The following is a 21,771-nucleotide window of genomic DNA, read 5'->3' as shown; positions in this document are numbered from 1 at the left end:
AAAAAAACCTGTGAAAATGACGCCGACACGCCAGCTCTGGTGGCTTGTCATTATGGCGTTGTCATGTGAAGTGTCACCGCCCCCCTACTGGTCGCACCCAAGAGGACCGCTCTATTTAGAAAAACGGCTCTTTTGGCTCGGTTCACTGAAAAGAGCCCTCTTTTGTCTCCCAAATGATATATTATCAATTGTACTAAACCATTATGCATCACATTATCGGTCCATCCATCCATCCACTATCTGCGCCGCCTATCATCACTAGGGTGCAGGGCCCATGTCAGTCATTCTTGAGCAGTGGGCAGGGGACACCTTTAACTGGTTGCTAGCCAGTTGCATGGCACACAGACATACACTATTCATTCACACCTAGGGACAATTGTGTCTGGCCTATTAACCTGGCATATTTCTGGATTGTGGGAAACCCATGCAGGCATGGGGAAAACATGCAAACTTTGCATAGGTAGCTGCGGTAGCTGGAATAGAACCCTGGACTTATGCATCGTGGGGCTGCTCGCTAACCACCAAAGCACCGTATTTAGCAATTCATAAATTATATATTTTGCCAGGGATCCCTTAAAAACATAATACATATATCTAAATATTCACAGATCTACAAAAAAAGGTTAAATACAAAACAATTTTTTAACACTCAACGTATTTAAAGACGAACCACAACACAAAATCACTGAAAATATAGAACAATCAAATACAAATTAAAAACAGGAACTCTTTAGTGCTATTAAAAATGATAACATGCAAAAACAAATGACTAATTGCAAGTCTATTTTTACCGATTAAGTCACAGAAAACACAAAAAATGAGAAATTCAAAAATGTAAAAGATCAGCAGTCGATCGATAGACTGATTGGACTCTGCTTCGGAGCAATCAATTTAATTAGAATGAGTCAAATTTTGGCTCATTTTTCTGTTTTTATACCTACAGTACTTTCTTTTTTTCTCTTCCGTATATAACTGAATTATTACTCAACACCTATTGAGGCCTTTCTGTGTTTGTAAACAAGTGTGACGTAGCCTAGCTTCGCGCGCAATGTTGAAGTAGAACGCTAGAATTTGTGTCAATGAAAAGCAGCTAATTGACACAAAAATATGGTAGATTATAGATAGGAACAACTCAAATGAGCGCAAAGTATGTGCTAGCAGGAAAATGCTGACTTTGTTGAAGGCATCGAAGTCTACAAAAAAAAAACGCTCTTATGACCGGCACTGGATTTTTTTCCTTTGGAGGCACTGGAAGAATTGAAAAATTGTCCTTGAAAGTGCTTGAAAAGAGCTTAGTTTTGGCCATCTAAGGTGTACGAACCCAGAGTACTGGCTACATTGATTTAAAAAAAAAAAAACACTGCTCTAAGTCTATTATAATTTGTGGAAGTCAGCATTTGTTGACATTTGCCCCGTTTTCTGTCTTGCAGCACCAGTCCACCTGTCCTCATCCCTTGGGAATGGGCCAGCTTCTTTCCAGGGAGCTTCACTTCAGGCGGTGGTGCGGCCCGGTGGGGCTCGAGAGTGAAGGGGGCCACGGCCTGTTCCCAAAAGCGGCCTAATACCTCCCCCTCCTTCTCTCGCTACCCTCTTTGCCGCTCTCTTTCTATTTTTCCTTCTCTCCCCCATCTTTGCCGTGACTCTTGAACTTGCCATGCCCTTCGGACTGAAGCTGCGGCGCACCAGGCGCTACAATGTCCTGAGCAAGAACTATTTTGTGACGCGCATCCGCCTACTGGACAATAACGTGATCGAATGTACTCTTTCGGTGGAGAGCACGGGGCAGGAATGCCTGGAAGCTGTGGCGCAGCGACTCGAACTACGTGAGGTGAGGCTTTTAAATGTTTTTTTTACATTTTTATTCCCTATCACGGGGTCGGCAACAATCAGCTCTGGAGCTCAGGGTTGGAATGGGTGCTTGAATTCCTTGGAAATGCTTCAATTCTAATGTTGTGTTTTCAATGATTGAAAAGTGCTTGTAAATGCTTAAAATTGTTGACATGTTTCTCAACAAGTGTGCTTCGCTTTTCCATTGCATTCCTTCTTTCCTCGTGATCAACGGCAGCTGGCATCTGTTTGTATGGCATTGTATTAAGAAGCGTCATTGCGCCCTAGGGCTCCCGCCCAAGAGAACAGGTGTATGCTCCACATAAACAGGGTACTTTGACATGTGTCACTGTGCAAGAATTACGTCTCAATTATAGATATTTGTTATGGACCATGCAAAAAATTAAGGTAGCGTTTCCTAGTGGGAAACAGTGTTGGGCACGTGACTTTAAATAAATAGTTAGTTATAGTTACTCACTATTTCTTCCAAAAGGTAACCAAGTTATTAACTGTATTACTATATAGTAAAAGTAACTAGTTCCCAGGGAAAGTAACTATCTAAGAAGAAGTTTTATGTGAAAGTATTTGAAAATGCCTACAGTATATGGGGAGAGATTTTTCTAAGAAATATTTACACAAAATTTGTTCAGATCCACAAATAGATTTAAGGTTTACTCAAGATCTGGAAATCACATGTCTTGATAAATACAGACACAAGAATAAACACCGCAAATGTAAATATGTCAAGAAAACACTTTTGCATTTGGGTTAATTTATCTTATTAAACTTAGTGTTTGAAAAAAAGGGCATATAATATTAATTTGCTTTAATTATGAATGTTTCAAAACCAATTGTTTGAAATGGTCCTTTAATAAACAAATATAAAATTAAATACAGTGACACCTCTACTTACGAGATAAATTTGTTCTTGGATTTAGCTCATATCTAGAATTTCACGAATCTCGAACAGTTTGTTTGAAATAAGAAATAACCGAAAACCAATTAATCCAATCCTAGCCCTCTGAAATTATCCAAGTTAACCCTACATAGATATAAAACATATCTTCTCAAATACTATTAACACATTTAATTAGGGTAATGATTTTACCATGGTAATATACTTGTACAATAGATAAGATGATACTAAAAAATTAAAATGCGAGTTTATTATGAGCACTTACAATGAAGGAAATCAGCGTTTGCTAATGGAGTATCCAAGATTTTTTCCCGAAAGACATCTCGTATCTTGAATTTCTTGTGATGAAAGTAGCTCCCATGTTAAAGGGCGACTGTATAATATGCACATATGTCTGCGTGTATATTTACATATTAATACATATTACAAGTTTAAGATATCTTATTTTCCTCATGCATTGCAAAGGTATATGATCCAAACACTGTATCGCCCGCCACTAGCGTTAGCGGCTATCGTCGCCAACACAAACACTAGCACTAAGCAGTTAGCACTTGATAGAAAATCCAAATTTCTGTTAAAAAAGAAACCACAGAGATCTATTATTTTACAACACTGATTAAGCAGTAAGCAGGGGTCAGGAACCTTTTTGACCCAAAGAGCTATTAATATATATATATATATATATATATATATATATATATATTTTTTTTTTTTTTTTTTTTTTGAAAGAGCCATACCTTTAACATAGATTTTACGACAAAATTCAACAAAACCTCCAAACACGCTGTCTTGACAAATTCTTTAGCACATTTTTTTTCACTGTTTGTCGTTTGATATTTTGATAAACTCTAAGAAATAATAATATACCTCTGCCCCATATCAATATGAGACACACAATTTGTCTCCCTCACGCAATTACCTAAAAGTGTTGAGTCTCATTTTTACTGTCATTTTTGTTCCAAATAATGTTTTCAAAACATAGTGCAAGCAAAGTTCTTTTGTATAAATGTCCCAAAACAAAGATACATACTGTACATATTTACCTTCAGAGCAGACGGCAGTGGGATAGGAAAAAGAATGTGTGTGCTGCATGTATAGCTCCGACCATTCCTACAGCTCACTCAATCAAGTTGCCCTGGGTGTTTTGCTATCTTTCTTATGTAGCTTTTCATCATAAATTGTCTCAACAATAAAAATAGATTGTTTAATGAGCTCCCGTCTGAAGGATTATTTAGCGATTTCCAGGCAAAACGGGGTCTGTTGGTGTAATTCTTTGACTGTAAATTGTCATAAAGATACTGGACCGAACCCCATTAGAATTTAGTGCCATCTCGGCTTTGCACATACCATGATCGGCTCCGTGTATATCAATTCAAAAAATACATTTGCATGTTCCATTTTAGCTCTTAGCCAGACTTACCCATGAAAGGAGCCATAGGGTCCCGACCGACCCTTGTGAAATAGAATTAGTGATGCCTCAGCTCCTTGGCTGTTGATCTCCATTATTGTTTACGCAAGAATTTGCTGCTCTTGCGTGTGAAGGGGATTTTCTTTGACTGATGGTGGGTGGGGGGGTCACTGTGCCGACGTGCGTCTTTGCAGCTGTATCAGCTTTTTTGCTGCATTTTACAAGTGTAGAAGGCATTACTGTATAGTGTTTGCACAAAGCAGGTGTTTGGAAAGTGGTGACACATACGCTAACAGAAAAAAAAACAAATGTTACTTTTGCAGGCTCCTTCACGTCACAAGGATGATCAAGTCACGTCACGGTGTTTTACAAGCTCACAAAATGCTCACTTGCCTTGAGGGAAAAGGCCAATGTGTGTTTATTTTAAAGGATATTTTGGATTACATGATTGGAAGGTTTTATACTGAAGGTCTCATGGGAAAGCTATGACATTGATCTAATTTTGCATGGACAGTTTCTTAATAATACATTAGGCTGAACTGTATATTTTTGGGCTGTAAATATATTGAAATCATAACTATTCTGATATTGGTAGTGGTACGGTACATACATATGGTTAAGAAATCCATAGTTTTTAACATCATCTACCGTAATTACAATATAATCACTAAAAATACATGGATTAAACATGTTTATTTTACTGCATTGAGTTCTAGTTTTTTTATTTGTTTCTGAGCAAACCAGTTTAAATGAAACTTTCCAAAAGACCAAGTATTATGAATCATCTCTTAGCAAAACACAATAAATTATCATTGTTTTGTTGTATAAACAGTACACGCATATACATCATTGTATTTGTATTGTATTGGATCCCTTAACCACTAGGGTCGTAGGGACACCATTTTCTGTGGTGTGTCCTGGGCAATCCCAGATCAAAAATTAGAAGATAAAAGGAAACAAAAATCTGTTTAAAAAAAGGAGAGAAGAAGAAAAAAAGATACTAAATCACACCCGTACTTCATTTTTACAATAATAATAGTGTAGTAGTGTCTGCTTCCACTTTACATATATTGAAATATTAATATATGGATCCTCTTCTCCCATATTTTAACTACGATAATATACATAAGGCAATAATATTTGGAGAAAAGACTAATAATTATAAATATTTACAGAAAATGTGTTTATTCATTATATCGTAACCATATCATAAAGAGTAATCCCTTGCTATAACGCAATTTACTTTTCACGGCTTCATAGATTTGCATGTGCATTGTGTTCTGGATTTTGATTGGCTAAACAATCTCTCTGCTTGTTATTTTTTGACCGTACTTTTATTTGTTAAACTAATGCTTGAGCCTGTAAAAAGGGTTTGTCCTTTGTTTTAAGTGTATAATGCAGTATTTAATTGTATACTTATTCTATAAACAATGAAACAAGTTTGTACTTAAAGGTTTTTGCCTGTCACAGGTTCTTTTTGGAAGGTAACCCCTGCGATAAACAAGGTATTGCTTTAGTGGAAGGATTTTTTTAAGCTATAAAGATTCTTGTATTGTTGATGTTGTATATTCAAATTATTCCAGTTTTACCTCCCATTTTACTTTGAGTCATGCGATATTCTTTTTATAAAAGCAATTCTTTAGTTAAACAGCTTAAAGTTTAAACGTTCTCAATAACCTTAGGTAGGCAGTTATGCTCAGGTCTGATAAAGTGGTAGCTATGACATTTCCCCCTTATTTTTCTCCTGAATTCTTCCTATGATAATGAATATTCCTTCTGATGTGCATTTTTTTCTTTTCACTTCTTGGCCTTAGACTCACTACTTTGGCCTGTGGTTCCAAGGAAAGACCCAAACCCCTGCACAGCGTTGGGTCGAGTTGGAAAAGCCCCTCAAAAAACAGCTGGACAAATTCGGCAATGAGCCGCTTCTCTTCTTTGGGGTCATGTTCTATGTGCCCAATGTATCCCGCTTGGAACAGGAAGCCACAAGGTAAAATAACAGCTATATCATTATTTCCCCCCCCCGGATATTATCTACCTGAGAATCAGCTGTGCAAAATAACAGAATAAATTTTTTGAAGCTGAACTGGTCATGACGTTGTTTTCAATACAGGCCCTATTAGGTTATCACAGGCTAAGGACCGCTTTAAAAAAAGCTCGCAATTGGCTAGGAGCTTTGTCAATCACAAGGTCAGGGCCTAAGAGAAGTGTTGATACTATTCTGACAACTCTATTTATTTTTAATGGGGAGTAATGAAGCCAAACAGACAGATACAACGATGCTCGTTAAACATTGCAGGAATGCTTTTAGGTGGATTTTTTTTTTAATCCGTTGGCATTATTATATGTTTTAGGGTAAATACTTTACTCCGTTAGATATCACTGGCCTTTGATGAATGTAACCACACTATATTTGCGGGAAATCGTATCATGAGCTGACTCCCAGGAGACATTATAGGTGAGCAATAGCGGCTTTATAGTTTTCGGGTATCTTGTTTCAGACTGATTATGATGTTTTTTGGAGTGAGTATATTTTAAAATGGTCATTATAGTTTAAGCTTTCCAATGATATGTGGCGTATTTCAGTGACAGGTGACATAGTGAAGACAAGACTTTGTTTGCCAACCCCTTAATGTTAAGGGGTTAAATCTTTACGTTTCTTTAGAAAAAAAAAGTAAGTTTTCTAGCTTTTACCATTGTTAGGTAAACATCAGTTGATGATGAAACTACTCTTTTCTAATAAAATTGATAAAAATGGCTTTTATCCAATATCTAAACAAGGCTTTCCATAAACACAAGGGCACTTTCCTTGCAAAATAACATTTTAATGCAAGAACACTGAACTTATACAAAAGCGATGCATGAACTTTGCAAAAACCTTTTAGCGCCCGATGATCTCACAATTTCGTTCACACAAGGGGGTGCCCACACAGTCTCAATTGCTGCATACAGGAAGCAATACAAGGAAGTGTTTACTTCCTCGATGTGTGAACAAAGATCTAATCAAAGCCACTTGTGCCATCTAATAGTGATTTATCATATTGAAATCTTTCCCTGAGGCTTGATGCTTACTAATGAGCAGTGGCAGACCCTTAATTATATATTTTTTAATCTAGCTATCTACCCTGGTCATATCCCTCAAGAGGGGTGACCGACAGCAAGACAAACACATTCAAAAACAAAGAAAATAAAAAAAGGGAAAAAGGAGCAAAAAACACACACAAAACTTTTTGGACCATGGCGAACCCAAATGCCCAGACACCCAAACAAGTTAAGCACCTCGGCACCCAAGTTGGTCATACTTTCGTCCCTCCAGATGAAACGGGACACGAGAAAGTGGCCATGTCACTCGGGTCAGGGTGACACAACACACTCCGTTCAACAGCAGGGACTGACAGCTTTCACTGTTTTACCCCTGCCGCATCATACAGGTGCCCTGCCCATCCCTTATAACACGTCCAAACATCCCACTATCCCTTTAAAACACCTCTCCACTCATTCCTATCACCAACAAGAGCTCTAGCTTCCACTACAATTGGACCTCTTTCTTGCAGTGCACTCATAACACCATCCATCCACGTCAATCGCGGCCTTCCTCTTGGTCTCCTTCCATTTACTTCTGCTCTGTAGATCCTCTTCAACATTCGCTCCTCATTCATCCTCTCCATGTGTCCAAACCAACCGAGTACTCTCTTATCCACACGCTTGCTCAGTTCCACTATTACTCCAGTTCTGTTTCTCTCAATTTCATTTCTCAAGCTTGAGATAGAGAATTGTTTTAAATAAAAGAACAAAAACGTTTTTTTTTACGTTTTGGCACTCAGGGACAATGATTTATGGCACTAAATGAGTTAATAATGATGTTACCCTGTTGCAATAGCGCAAACCGAAGATATTGTCCAGATGGTCAGAAAGCCGCTGATGATTTTCCTGGCTGTGTTGATGATTCTCTGTAAGGTTCTTTTGTCTGCTGTCGTACATCGAGCCTACCATTTTGTGGCTCCGTAGAAGGACACCAGCAGGTTGTTTTTTCTGAACACAGGAAGTGGATTCGATCCTGGGCCTTTTCTATCACAGCTCTGGTGTTGGCACAACAGGAGAGGGCGAGCTAAACGCAGTTGTTGTGGTGGTCACATGACTCCCCTTTGTGATTGACTGGAGTACTCAATCACTACTTGCTTCAAATTATTGGTGTTTGTTGTGGTTGCTCATTCAACAGCCCACAGGATTCTGCTACCGATTTTTCAAAACATTGGCTCCTTGATGCTTACCCTAACCAAGAACAAGGCACGCGCTTGTTAAATCCACTCTTACGTGCCTTAATGCGCCTTGATAAACGTCAGCGACAGCTGTCTTCCTGCGTTCCGCGCTTGTGCGCCAACGTTTGGTTGAGTGGCAAGCAGATGTGAGAGGCCGTCCGGGGGTCAGCGTGCAATGCGGACGACTTGTACGCGCACACGCATCACTGACACCCAACTGCTGAATTTGTGGCGAGAGGGTTGACAGAGGGTCACGGCTCTTGACTTTGTAATTGAATTAAAGACGTGCCCGAGAACGTATAAAGCATTAATTACAGTACTGTACATGATCATAAGGTGTGTGTTTGCATGAGTTCCCCAGCATGCATTGAACTTTTTTGACCCCCATATATTATTTTTTTGTCACAGTTTGGTTATTTTTCTGCAAAGTGGTATATCTTAAGAATACACATCAGATAAATAGAGTGAACACAATAACTATGTGGGATTTTACAGACAATTGGCATTACTTACTGACATCTTTTGACTCTATATGTGTGTTTGTTTTGGTTGTGTAATGTGGTATTAGTTATAAATGCCAGCAAAGGAAGTCTACAGGTTCCAAATTGGTAGGATTTTATAAACAATCGTTTAGTCAAGTCTATCTAGGGGATTATTTTATTATTAGATTAATCCGTCAATTATGTTGTCAATCATGAGTTGGATTTCAAACAAAACATTATAAGAAATTAAACATTGTATGAAAAATTTAGATATAATTTATTACTGGTCCGGCACACATGAGTCAGAAAATATTTAAGAATTATTTTTACAAAAGTAAACAAATGGTTTTGGGCTAAAAATGTTTACTTTTTTTCGACCAAAAAGTGTGCATTTTCAACTTAAAACTAATCAGGAACTGATGACCCTAAAGATATGCCCAACAAATAGAAATGTGTGAAGCAAGAATTCTGAGTTTTGGGAGAATTTGTCAAAATGTTCCCAAATGTTTAATTAACTATATAAAAAAAAAATTCACATTTCCTTTTATAGTAAATTTCATTTAGTTGTTTTGCCTCTTAGTCAAGTTCTGGTGTGCAGATACAAAATATGGGTTTCAAAAAGAGTTATTTACAGATGTCAACAAAGTGCAAATCTCTTCTCCCTTCTTAAATTATAAGGCTGAAACAAATCAAAAATAATCTGATTCTTCACATCTGAAAAGGAAGAGCCTTCATCTTTACAACCGACTTAATGAATAAAAATGACTGTTTTTGAATATGCACTGCCAAAAACATTCTATCGCAGTACCACAGCTATGGCAATTTTCAACGTTAGAATTCGGATAAGGGGACCTCCCCAAAAGCTTTGTGGTTGTTTAAAAAACACAGCATGCTCATTATGTCGGCCTCAAAGACCACCACTGCCTGCTCATACCATGTTTGGTATTGTAAAAAGGTTGCCATTTTTGTAAAAAGACACAAGGGTATAGTGTAGGAAGAGAGTGACGTTTCCACCTGTGAAAAGGCGGACATATTTTTTTTAATTCTGTGCTGGTAGTGTAGATGGTTTCATTTGGTCATGAGACTGATCAGCCTGACTTCGTTGGAGAGGTTTGTTCTGCAGACGCCACGATCTGCTCTGTTAAAGGGTTGGTATTCCAGGAATCCTCTGCTGCCTTTTATGCTGTGTACGTGCATGTGTGTGTGTCTATGGGAGGGGGGGTTAAGAGTTTATGAAGAGGACAGAGGGGAAATTTTGGCAACAGGAGGCTACCATCTCCCCCTTTGGTCTTCCTTTTAGCATGCCCGTACATACTGCGGTATGGGGTCGCCAGCTCATTTTCATTCGATTCTCGTCTTTAGTTCCCTTTCACTCCTTCCCTTCTCTTTTTTTCTCTTGTGTGAGTCAGGAATGTTGGCACAGCCGGCCAGCGTAGGAGGCGGACCACACATTCCTCTAAGCAGAAGTGCAAAAAAAGGGGGAAAAGGGGGATTGAAGAAAGGAGCTGATGTCTGGTTTACTCAACACACACACATTCATGAACGCATGCTGGCTTCAGCTCACACACCTCGCAAAAATTCTCGTAGAAGCCAGCTGCACAAGCGCTGTCAGAGGACTTCATCACAATGCGGCGCATTGTGGGCTCCTACGCGCTGCCCGAGGGTTTGGGAAAGTCTTCCCTCTCCTAACAGCCCTTCCCCGCTCACTTCAGGCTTGTAAACAATCCTCACAGTCCCAAAGTTTGTGCGCCACACTTAGGGGAAGGCATGACATGGATGTTGATTTGCCAACAAGCTCACAAAAAGAGGATGACGTGCTTTTAGAACTGCAAAAAAATGCATGCCAGGCCACTAGTTGGTGATGCTACTTTGAAATGGTAAATGGACTGCATTTGTATACGGCTGTTATTCAGACATGGAAGACCTCCAAATCGCTTCACAATGTACTTCACACTTTACCTCACACTTTACCCATTCACACGCACACACATACTCCTACCTGCCTATTGGGGGAATTAGGGTTCGGTGTCTTGCCCAAGGACACATCGACATTCAGTTCGGAGGAGCCTGGAATCAAGGGTCCTAAGACAACTGCTCTACCTCCTGAGCTACTGCCACCCAAGAGAAAGACGTTGTTTTCCTGACTGATAAGTCTTTTATTCCAGTAATCTAGTTAAATCCGGTGTTTAGCTGCAGGGTAGAGAATTTGATTTATACAAATATTGATCTCAGGTCGATCTGCCATTATTATTCATTGTATAGCATAAAAAGCCAAGCGCTGGAGGAAACCCTGTAATCCTTTTTTATCAGCTAATCTGACGGAGTTGGGGTAACTTATTAAGTTATGGGCCAATTTATGTTAAAAAAATTGTCAAAGGGATGGGGCCATGAGGAGAAAAATTATAGACTGGTTGACTTTCTGTATCTGCTGACTCAGCAAATCCTGTCAAAAAAGATGATCATAAATGTAATAATTGATAATAAATATCAAATTGGGTTTGTTTATGGATAAATATTGATGCAGAAATTGTTTACAAATTGATGACCTTCCGCAAATTGGTTTTGAAACGCTCAAAGCAAAGTAATATATCAGACCTCTGTTTTAAGCACTAAATTTTAAACATGCATTAAAAAAACTCAAAATCCAATCGTGATAGCTCAGAAGGGTATTTTTTCTTGCACAAAATTTGTTTGGTATCTTGATTAAATAAAATAAATACTTAATAAAAAATGGGAAGTACTTAAGATGTCAGTCACTAGGAACGGAGACGGGAACCCAATTGCGTTAGTTTCTTAGTTTTATTGAGAAAGGAGACATAAGCTGGCACCCACGATCCAGTGGGGAGCAGGTCGCTCGGGACGCGGAAGTGGCACTTCTCTGGCGGGCGATAGCGGTGTCGAAGAGGGAAAAGCAGGTCGGGTTGTCGGGGCGCAGGAGCAGAGACGTGATCAAACGGAAACGAGTCGAAGTCGGGAAACGTACAGAAGTCAAAAAACAGGGAGTCAGGTTCGAAAGGCTTGCCTTAGCGGGAGCTGAAGGTTCGCAACGATCGGACGCCGGTAACGGGGAGCCGGCGGGTTTAAAAAGTGGCAAGGAGCCAATCAGCGACCAGGGCTGTTGGCGGCACCGGAGCAACCGCAGGTGCCCCGAATCAGTAATTATGACAGAGCCCCCCCCCTCAGGGGACGGCTCCAGAAGTCCCAAAAAACAGGAATGCAAAAAGACAAAAAGTAATCCAACCGGCAGGAAAGAAAAATTCAAAACTCCTCCGAGTGAACCGAGGCACCATCATCAGCATCAGGAAGTGGGGCAGAAGCAGGGCCCGGAGGAGACCGAGCTGACAGGCAGGCGTCGTAGCCGGACAGACGGATGTTGCAGACGGATGTCACAGACGGGTGAGCAGGCAGACGGACGTCGGGACAGGCGGGTGGACGGACGTCGAGACAGGCGGGATGGCAGGCGGACAGATGGACTTGATACAGGCTGACGGAAGGACTTCGAGACCGGCGGGAAGGCAGGTGGACGGACGGACGTTGAGACAGGCGGAGGGACGTACTTCGAGACAGGTGGGGAGGCAGGCAGACGGGTGGATGTTGAGGCAGGCGGACGGGCGGACGTCGAGGCAGGCGGACGGGCGGACGTCGAGACAGGCTGGCAGACGAAGCGTCGGGCGGGCAGGCGGCCGGAGCATCGGGCGGGCAGCCGGACGCAGCATCAGGCGGGCGGGGGAATGAAGCGTCGGGCAGGCGGATGGACAAATTGTCGGACTGGCGGGTGGACAAGCCGGACGGGCGGGCAGAAGAGCCGGACGGGCGGGCAGACGAACAAGACGGGCAAGCAGACGGGCCGGACGGGCAGGCAGACAGGCGAGCAGACGGACCAGATGGACGAGCAGACGAGTCAGACTGGCGAGCAGAAGAGTCGGACAGGCGGACAGGTGAATCAGGCAGGCAGGCCGGCACGGCGGACCAACAAACAGACCTGGCGGGAGGCATGACGGGCCGAACGGGCGGGCAGACGGGCGGGCAGACGGGCGAGCAGACGGACCAGACGGACGAGCAGACGAGTCAGACTGGCCAGCAGAAGAGTCGGACAGGCGGACAGGTGAATCAGGCAGGCAGACCGGCATGGCGGATCAACAAACAGGCCTGGCGGGAGGCCTGGCGGGAGGCATGGCAGGCGGACAGACGGGCATGGCAGGTGGACAGGCGGACGAGCCAGACAGGCAGACAGGCGGATCAGGCATGCAGACGGGAACCTTGCACAGATCGGGCGTTGCGGGAGGAGGCTTGAAGCGGACATGATGAGAGGCAGCGTGCAGACAGGTCCGGTGGCATTCAGCACCTCACGCCAGAACCGCCCCCGTCCGCCAGTCCAAGCAAGGATAGTGCTTAATCAGCCACGGGTGTCCCAGGACGAGCGGTTGACCGGGCGGAGGAAGCAGGTGGAAACGTATCCGCTTGCGGTGGTTCCCAGACAGTATCATCTCCACCGGCTCTGTAACTTGTGTTGCCGTGCCCAATAGATGACCGTCCAGAGCTTGGGCAGGAACTGGTGTTGGAAGGGGAACATACTTAATCCCCAATCTCAGGGCGAAGGCCACGTCCAGGACATTGACCTCCGCGCCCGAGTCCACAAGGGCGGACAGGGGCTGGGTTGACCCGGGACTCCGAAGGTGCACCTGGAGCATTGGCCTTCCGGTCGGGGAGATCGGGGTGTGGACGGAACTCAACCGGACAACTCCAACCGCCCGGTGAGTTTCCCCTTCTAACGGGCAGGATGATTCTGTCAGGCACCAGGAACGGAGACGGGAACCCAATTGCGTTAGTTTCTTAGTTTTATTGAGAAAGGAGACGTAAGCTGGCACCCACGATCCAGTGATCGTTGATTGTGGGGAGCAGGTCGCTCGGGACGTGGCACTTCTCTGGCGAGCGATAGTGGTGTCGAAGAGGGAAAAGCAGGTCGGGTTGTCGGGGCGCAGGAGCAGAGACGTGATCAAACGGAAACAGGTCGAAGCCGGGAAACGTACGGGAGTCAAAAAACAGTGAGTCAGGTTCGGATTGCTTGCCTTAGCGGGAGCTGAAGGTTCGCAACGATCGGATGCCGGTAACAGAGAGTCGGGGGGTTTAAAAAGTGGCAAGGAGCCAATCAGCGACCAGGGCTTTTGGCGCCACCGGGGCAGCCGCAGGTGCCCCGAATCAGTAATCATGACATAAGAATGTAACAGCCATTTCAATGTCGGCACTGAGAGCAGTGCACATTAATGTTTTATGAAAAATGTAATTTTGGTGACAACCAAAGCAAAACTGGGTACAACAACCATTTTAATTAGTAGAATTTTATTCTCCTTTACATGTTTTATTATTTCATTTTTTACTAGGATTGTTCGGCGGGCCAGATTAAAAATTCCGACAGGCCCAATGTGGGCCACATTGGACTTTAGTTTTCCCACCCCTATTCTAAGATACAGATGGGCATTTAATCTTATTAATTTGGAGGATTTAGAACATTTGCTAAATTGTGTTATCGTAGAAATTAATGAGTGGAATTTGATAATCAAACAATTGTTTCAAATCAATTAAAAAAAACGACAGACTATATTCTATTTTTTTGGCTCAATGGATATAAGGTACCGATGCAGAATGGCGTTGGTCTTAGTATGTGTTTTCCCCGCTAAAATCGAGCCTCATTTCTTGTTTTTCAACAGCTTCTGGGTCGAAGATTCTGAGGGGAATCACACTTATCAAAAAAGTAGAAAACAAGCGTTGGTTGGAGAATGTAGATATCTTCAGCCACATTTTTCATTTTAGTTTTCTCCATGTCATTTTTATGGTTAAGACTCGCTGCCTTCTCTTTTTTGTTTTTTCGGTTTGAACTTTAGTGTAATTACGTTTAGCTTACCGCACACAAGCCTATATTCATCGTTTTTTTATTGTAAACACAGTATGAATACGTTTTTTCTTTGGGTATATTGTTTCCCTGATCGACCACTAGCAAAACCAGTGAGTGTTTTTGTTTTTAGAAATGGCTTTAGCCTAAAGAACCAGTAGGTAGGAGTTGTTTTTGTTTTTTTCTTTTTGGTTTCCCCTAAAGCTACAAGCTATACTTATTTCCAAGTATTTCCTCAACTCTAGTCAGAAAATGGCCTGGAACCGGAATTGTAAGACTTCCTGGTGTAGTCCTAAAAATGAACCCACAACATGTGGCGTGCTAAAGGATGACCGGTGTTCCATGCGGCCTCTCCACAGTGTTGTGTTTGATGTAGCGAAGCGGCGAACCTTAGACACAAGAAAGTGATGGTTGTTGAATCAGCACTTTGATGCAGAGGCCGAGACTGATGTGTAACCCGACGCTCGTTCTCTCTCCTCTCACCGTCCGGCCTTCCATTCATCTGTCTCTCCTTTACTTCTGTGCAGCTGTCAAAACCTCCTTGAAGTTTTTTTTTTTTTTTTTTTTTTTTTTTTTTTTTTCAGTCGTTATAATACTTTTTGGGGACAATGACATTTTTAGCTAGTGGAGGCGTCATTAAAAAGTGTGAGCCATCAAAACAATTATATGCTTGCATGGACTATTGACTGTCAATACTGGGAAATCAGATATTTGAGTACTTATTTGAACATCAAATAACATAAAAAAAATATTGTGAATGCTTGAAATCGTTGCCATTTTTCTCAACAACTTTGCTCAAAAATAATGCCAACACTGGCCAAGTGCATGCTACACCTAACCACGGTATTATGACATTTTTATAAGTGCAAGGATTACGTATCAATTATGGAAACTTATCATGAACCATGCAAAAAGTTACGGTTGTGTTTCTTAGTGGTGAATTGCAAAGATAAGAATTTCCTGCAACTGAAAATGTAAGCTACATATTACTGTCTTTTTACCCAACATCTTATATAAGAAGAGATTTATCTATTATTATTATTATTATTATTATTATTATTATTATTATTATTTATCTCAAGCATATTCACACACATATTTTTACGATCCACAAACAGATTTTTCATACGTCTTGATAAATTCACATGCAAGATTAAACATTGCTCATGTAAATCACAGATATATTTGTGGATCAGCAAAATACATGATTCACACTTTATTTCTTTTTTTATGGAGTAGTTGGAAAATTGGCTATGAAAGTCCTTAAAATGTGTTTTAATTTGGCCATGAAAAAGTTGTACGAACCCTCTTTCAGTTTCAGTTAATTTTAATATTTGCCGATTTATGGATTACCTGCCCCAATGGAGGATGATAGGAAAAAAAGCTGCGTATTTTTTATTTTTTTTAAATAGGACCACTCAGCATCCAAGGTCTTCAGCCTGGTGCTATTGCTTTAGAGTGCCTCGTTGTTGCGATTATGGTGTTTATTTTAGCCACAAATGCCTTTAAGTCCATGCATTTTCACAGCTCAAACATGTGGGTTAAAAAAGTATCCCCTTTTCCAGGTCACAACGCAGTTATTTGATTGATAGTTGAGAGGGGTTGGTTTCAATTGTTCTTAAACACAGATTCTGGTGACCTCCCATACATATACGCTCATGGCTGGTAGGAGGCATGGCTTAGTTTTGCTGCAAGTGTTAGCTGGCACTTGCACACATGAGCATATGCACACATATGTTCACTGGCCCATCGCACAAAAGGCCTCCTTGGACATGTGCTCTGGTCGGGTCTTGCTCGAAGTTTTGAAGCTTTTCTCTGTATAAAGGGCTCTTTGTGTTCCCACGAGGACTGAGGTGCTAAAGTAGCACTTTGCCGGTTGGAAGTCTCAACTGGGCCAATTTTAACCTGCAGAGCTCAATTCCATTTTTTTTGGTAAAATCCGATGCCTTTATGAGATGGTTCACATTTTTTTTAAAGTTATATTTAATCAAAAATTATACATTATGCATCAAAAGTTATTTAGTAATTATTAATTTCATATGTTTTAGAGGGCAACCCTGAAAAACACATGAAACATAATGTAACATATCTACAGATCTACACGCTGAACAGAATTAATATCGAACAAAAACACAAAATCCCTGAAAAGGCAAAATAATGAAATATGAACAAAAATATTGAATCTCAGTGCAAAAAATAATAATAATGTGCAAAAGAAAAACTATTTACAATTTTAATTTAACTAATGTTAACACAGATCTTCAGAAAACAATGCAAAATATACAAATCAAATTAAGTAAAACAATGAGCAAAAAATCAGGAGTCCATTGAATGCAATGATCATCATTAAAATAAGTCCAAATACGGAAAATTTCTCAGCTTTTTATACAAACAGTACTTTTTTGCCGTCTATATTGAACGCAATTATTACACCTATACATCCCTTTCCATGTTTGTAAACATGTGTAGCCAAACCACGGAAGCATTGTTGAAGCAGAATGGCAGAGTTCATGTCAGTCTATAGCAGCCCATTGACACAAAAAGATCATCTCATTAGCTGCACGGCTTATCCTCAGTAGGGTCGCGGGGGTGCTGGAGCCCGACCCAGCAATCATCGGGCAGTGGGCAGGGGACACCCTGAACTGGTTGCCAGCCAATCGCAGGGCACACAGGGACAGACAACTCGCCCGCTCATTCACACCTAGGGACAATTTGGACCGGCCAATCCACCTGAAATGCATGTCTTTGGAATGTGGGAGGAAACCGGAGTGCCCGGAGGAAACCCACGCAAGCACGGGGAGAACATACAAACTCCGCACAGTAAGTCCGGTAGCTGGATTTGAACCCACACAGGAGGTTCCCGAGACCTTATAACTGTGCCGCAGACGCGCTAACCACTGCGCTGCCGTGCTTCCAAGATAGTAGGTTATAGATAGAAAAAGCTCATAATAGCACAAAGTGTGTGCTAGCAGCCAGATAGCGACTTTATTTTAGTTATAAAAGTGAACAGAAAACCCTAAAACATTCTTTAGACAGGTGATGGATTTCCTTCTTTAAACGTACTGGAACAATTTTAAAATTGGCCTTAAAAGTGCTGGAATTTGGCCATGTAAAAGGTGCACTAACCCTGGAGAGAGTTTGAGCTTCATAGTTCAACATATTTTTGTGGACCTGATTTTACTGCACTTTTGCATCCACAGTCGTTTTAAAATCTTCCTGTCAGTCCCGTCATCTAACCCTCTGTATAAACAAAGTCCACAATAGTCGGATAGTTTTGGCTCTTCCTTTCTTGACCGCATCAAACTCCGCCCACCCATTCCCCTTTTCGCACTGCAGCGGCCATGCGGCCTAGCTAATTAGAGGGTTGCCACGGGAACGGAATGGCATCTTAGCCAACGGGTGTAATGACAGGGTGAGGGAGGAGGTCAGATTATAGGCCCGCCGCTATGCGCCGAGAGGAGCTAAAAAAAGGGAAAACATGGCTGAGATGAAATTGAAAGAAAAAAAATGCACAAAAGAGTCAATATGAAGGCGTAAAAGGGTGTCGTCTATGAAAAGAGGGTATTATGCACCCACAATGTCATTTTAACACAGAGTCGTGGAGATTTGGTTTGCTTATGTCTTTTATTTCGACCCTCCTGTCTTACCGTAGCCAGCTTACGGTATTTTTTTTTATACATCAGGAAACAGTGTAAAAATAAAAACAACATGGCAGATAACCAAATACTCACCGCAGCAATCTCAATATTGAACACTTGGAAGATCCAAACCTTTTTACAAAAATTACGATTAAAATCTTCACTTAAAAGGTATGAATGAAAACTCTTCAGTCTTTTTTTCAACAAGTATTAAATCATGTTCGCTATCTTCTAAAGCAGGGTCGTCAAACTCAGTTTAGCTTTGGGGGCACATAGTAGAAAACAAAAACCTCACGGGGTCAGACTAGTCGGCTAAGGAGAAAGAAAGAAAGACAGAAATGGAGAGTAAGAAAAACAATTAAACGAGGAAAGAAATGGCGAGAAAGAAATATAGAGAGAAAGAAAAAAGAGAAATAGAGGGGAAGAAAACGAGTAAGAGTGATAACAAGAAAGAAAGAGAAAAAGAGATAGAGAAAAAATACAAAAGGAGAAGGAGAAATGGAGAAGAGAAAAATAGAGAAAGATAGAGAAAAAAAGAAAGAGAAAAAAGGAAGAGAGGGAAACAAAAGAGAAAGAGACAGAAAAAGGGAGAAATAAACTGAGAGTGAGAGAAAAAAAAAGAATGACTTAGAAGGAGAAAGAGAGATTGACAAAGAGAGACAGTGACATTTAGTGGTCACATACTTGCCTTAGAGACCACGCTGGAAAGACTGTCCCTTCAAAAAAGGGCCACATGCTATATTTTTACTTTTTTTCACCAAAGGTATGAAAATGTGATGGTTGCTATTTTTTAGGTTTATAATTTAATAACGTTTTTGGCTTCTTTTATTGCTTTTAAATGGAAATGGTCCATGTTTCGTACAATGTTTATTTGAAATCATGTTCTGTTTTAGAATACAAGGATTACAATTGAAGCCTTTTTCATTTCATCTGATTAATCAACAAAATAATCAAATGATTGAACGGGAGATCGACAGATGGGTCGGTGCAGCGTCTGCCGTCATTCGGACCCTGTACCGGTCCGTCGTGGTGAAGAGGGAGCTGAGCCGAAAGGCAAAGCTCTCGATCTACCGGTCGACCTACGTTCCTACCTTCACCTATGGTCATGCACTTTGGGTCATGACCGAAAGAACACGATCCCGGATACAAGTGGCCGAAATAAGTTTCCGCCGCAGGGTGTCTGGGTTTTCCCTTAGAGATAAGGTGAGAAGCTCAGTCATCGGGAGGGACTCTGTGTTGAGCCACTGCTCCTCCGCATTGACTATTGACTATGTTTCCCGGCTGGCTTGGAAATGCCTCAGGATCCCGTCGGATGAGCTGGAGGAGGTGGCTGGGGATAGGGACGTCTGGGCTTCTCTTTTAAGGCTGCTCCACCCCGCTACCCGACCTCGAATAAGCGGAAGATAATGGATGGATGGATAATCAAACGACTCGTCATTTGTTATTAAGGTTTAACGATGTTAACTGCTTTCGGTTGGACATGTTCATATTTATACAATAAACACTAAAAATGTATATTTGTCTATGTCCCGTGAAGAATAGTCTTAATAGCCTTTACTGGGATTAAATTCGGGTTAGAGTGGTCCCAAGATTAAAATGAGTTGGAGACCCCCCCGGTATCAACGAATTACATAGTAATAAGCTCTGTGTCGTCATCAACGAAAAAAGTCGAATCTCAACTGGAGCAATTGAGTGAATCAGCAGCTGTTTCTTGAAAACATCTGGCAGTGAGTAAGTCACATAAATCATCAACCACAAAGATGTTTTGCATTTTCTTTTCAAGGATATTTCCAAACAAAGAGCCACAAGCAGACATCTGTTGATCCGTGACAAAGGTGGGTAATGTAGCAAAAGATTTGAATCAAGTAAAAGTACTGTTACTTCAGGATAATGTTACTCAAGTAAAAGTTAAAAAGTAGCAATTCAAATAATGACTTGAGTAAAAGTGAAAAAAAACTTAAGTAACTGGAGCAACGTCTGATTTATTATTTTAACTATTCAATCAGATCATCAAATCATCATAATCCATCGAATCAAGAATAAATTGCATTCAACTTAAAACTAGATAAAAAAACAAGGGAGATGAAAGTGCTTAAACACAATAAAATTATAATAGTATGAATTAAATAATTAAATGAAGCACAAGTAGCACATTTAAAGCTCAAATAATATTTTTAATAGACTGGAGGCACAACAACAAGCGAGCTAAGAGGTTGGCACCCCAAAATGTTGAAAGAGCCATATTGGACCAAAAAAAAAAAAAAAAAACCCAATTGGTTGGGAGCCGCAAAAAAATAATAGCTAAATAAAAGCCTTATAATGAACGCATTAAGTAGCTATATCATCCTATTGTATAAGTTGATTGCAGTACATCCTGTGGAGAATGACTCTGTTGTAGGATACCGCCTCAAGTTTTTTAATGAAATTACGCAATGTTTAATTGTTTTGATAAAATTAAAGAAATTCAATTAACAAACCCAATTTGTTTCATGACATTTTATTTTTAATTTAAAGCATTGTAAAACATAACAAAAAAGCTGCATAATGTGCCCCTTATCTGGCCAACAGAAAGAGTGCAATGAAAATTAGCATGCATTTATAAAAATAATATAGCAACCTTTTGAAAGGTAAAGTAAATAAAATCACAATAATACAGTGTAAGTTTGATGTCTGTGGAGTTGTTTTTTATTTTAACCTTTGGGCACCATGTATGAACACACACGACGGTTTGTTTAAAACAGCCACCTGCTTGGTATGTGACGCTGCGGGGTGGGGCTTGGGCTGCACAGTGGTTAGCACTCAGGGGACATCGAAGAGAAAAAAGCAAGCAAAGGATTTAGAAAAATGCGTGTATTTACATGGAGGGGATTTAAGATACTTAGTAACGGCTTCAATGTAGTCTAATGTAGTGGAGTAAGAGTGCAGTTTCTTTTTCACAAATCTACTCAAGTAAAAGTAAAAAGTGTTGTGATTTAAAAATACTCCCGGGAGTACAAAATGTCCCAAAACTTACTCAAGTAAATGTAACGGAGTAAACGTAACTCGTTACTACCCACCTCTGGTCTGTGACAAGCTGTGGGGAAGTATGCCTTAGAGACCACGCTGGAAAGACATGGCCCACAGTCGCCATAGCGATAAACAGGAAACGGGGTGAAATAATTGAAACGGTTTCGCTCGCCTTCCTCCTTGTGTGGCCATTTTTTTAAAGACAAATGCTAGCCGAGGGCTAAAACTGGACGAGAAAAGAGCTGGGAAACTTCTTGGACTGGAGAGCGCATTGTTGTGAAAGTGCCGGTGGCCTCGGCGATCCCCACAGAGTCGAATTCTGGCACTCAGCTTGCAGGCCAAACC

The 21,771-nt window shown here is 41.0% G+C and overlaps 1 protein-coding gene across 1 annotated transcript in view; it reads left to right on the top strand.

The window, feature by feature from the left end:
• Window positions 1-21,771, top strand: part of LOC148346680 (tyrosine-protein phosphatase non-receptor type 14-like) — a 76,764-nt gene that overhangs the window by 18,247 nt on the left and 36,746 nt on the right. Inside the window, exons 2-3 of the mRNA XM_088325081.1 lie at window positions 1,431-1,828; window positions 5,966-6,141. Of these exons, the coding sequence (XP_088181207.1) occupies window positions 1,655-1,828; window positions 5,966-6,141 (350 nt within the window). The 5' untranslated portion in view covers window positions 1,431-1,654. The remainder of the gene's footprint in view (window positions 1-1,430; window positions 1,829-5,965; window positions 6,142-21,771) is intronic.

Source organism: Urocampus carinirostris, chromosome 20 (assembly GCF_059441175.1).
Source record: "Urocampus carinirostris isolate Australia breed hairy pipefish chromosome 20, RoL_Ucar_1.0, whole genome shotgun sequence".
Classification (NCBI taxonomy): Eukaryota; Metazoa; Chordata; class Actinopteri; order Syngnathiformes; family Syngnathidae; genus Urocampus; species Urocampus carinirostris.
This window is presented reverse-complemented; position numbering and strand designations above follow the sequence as displayed.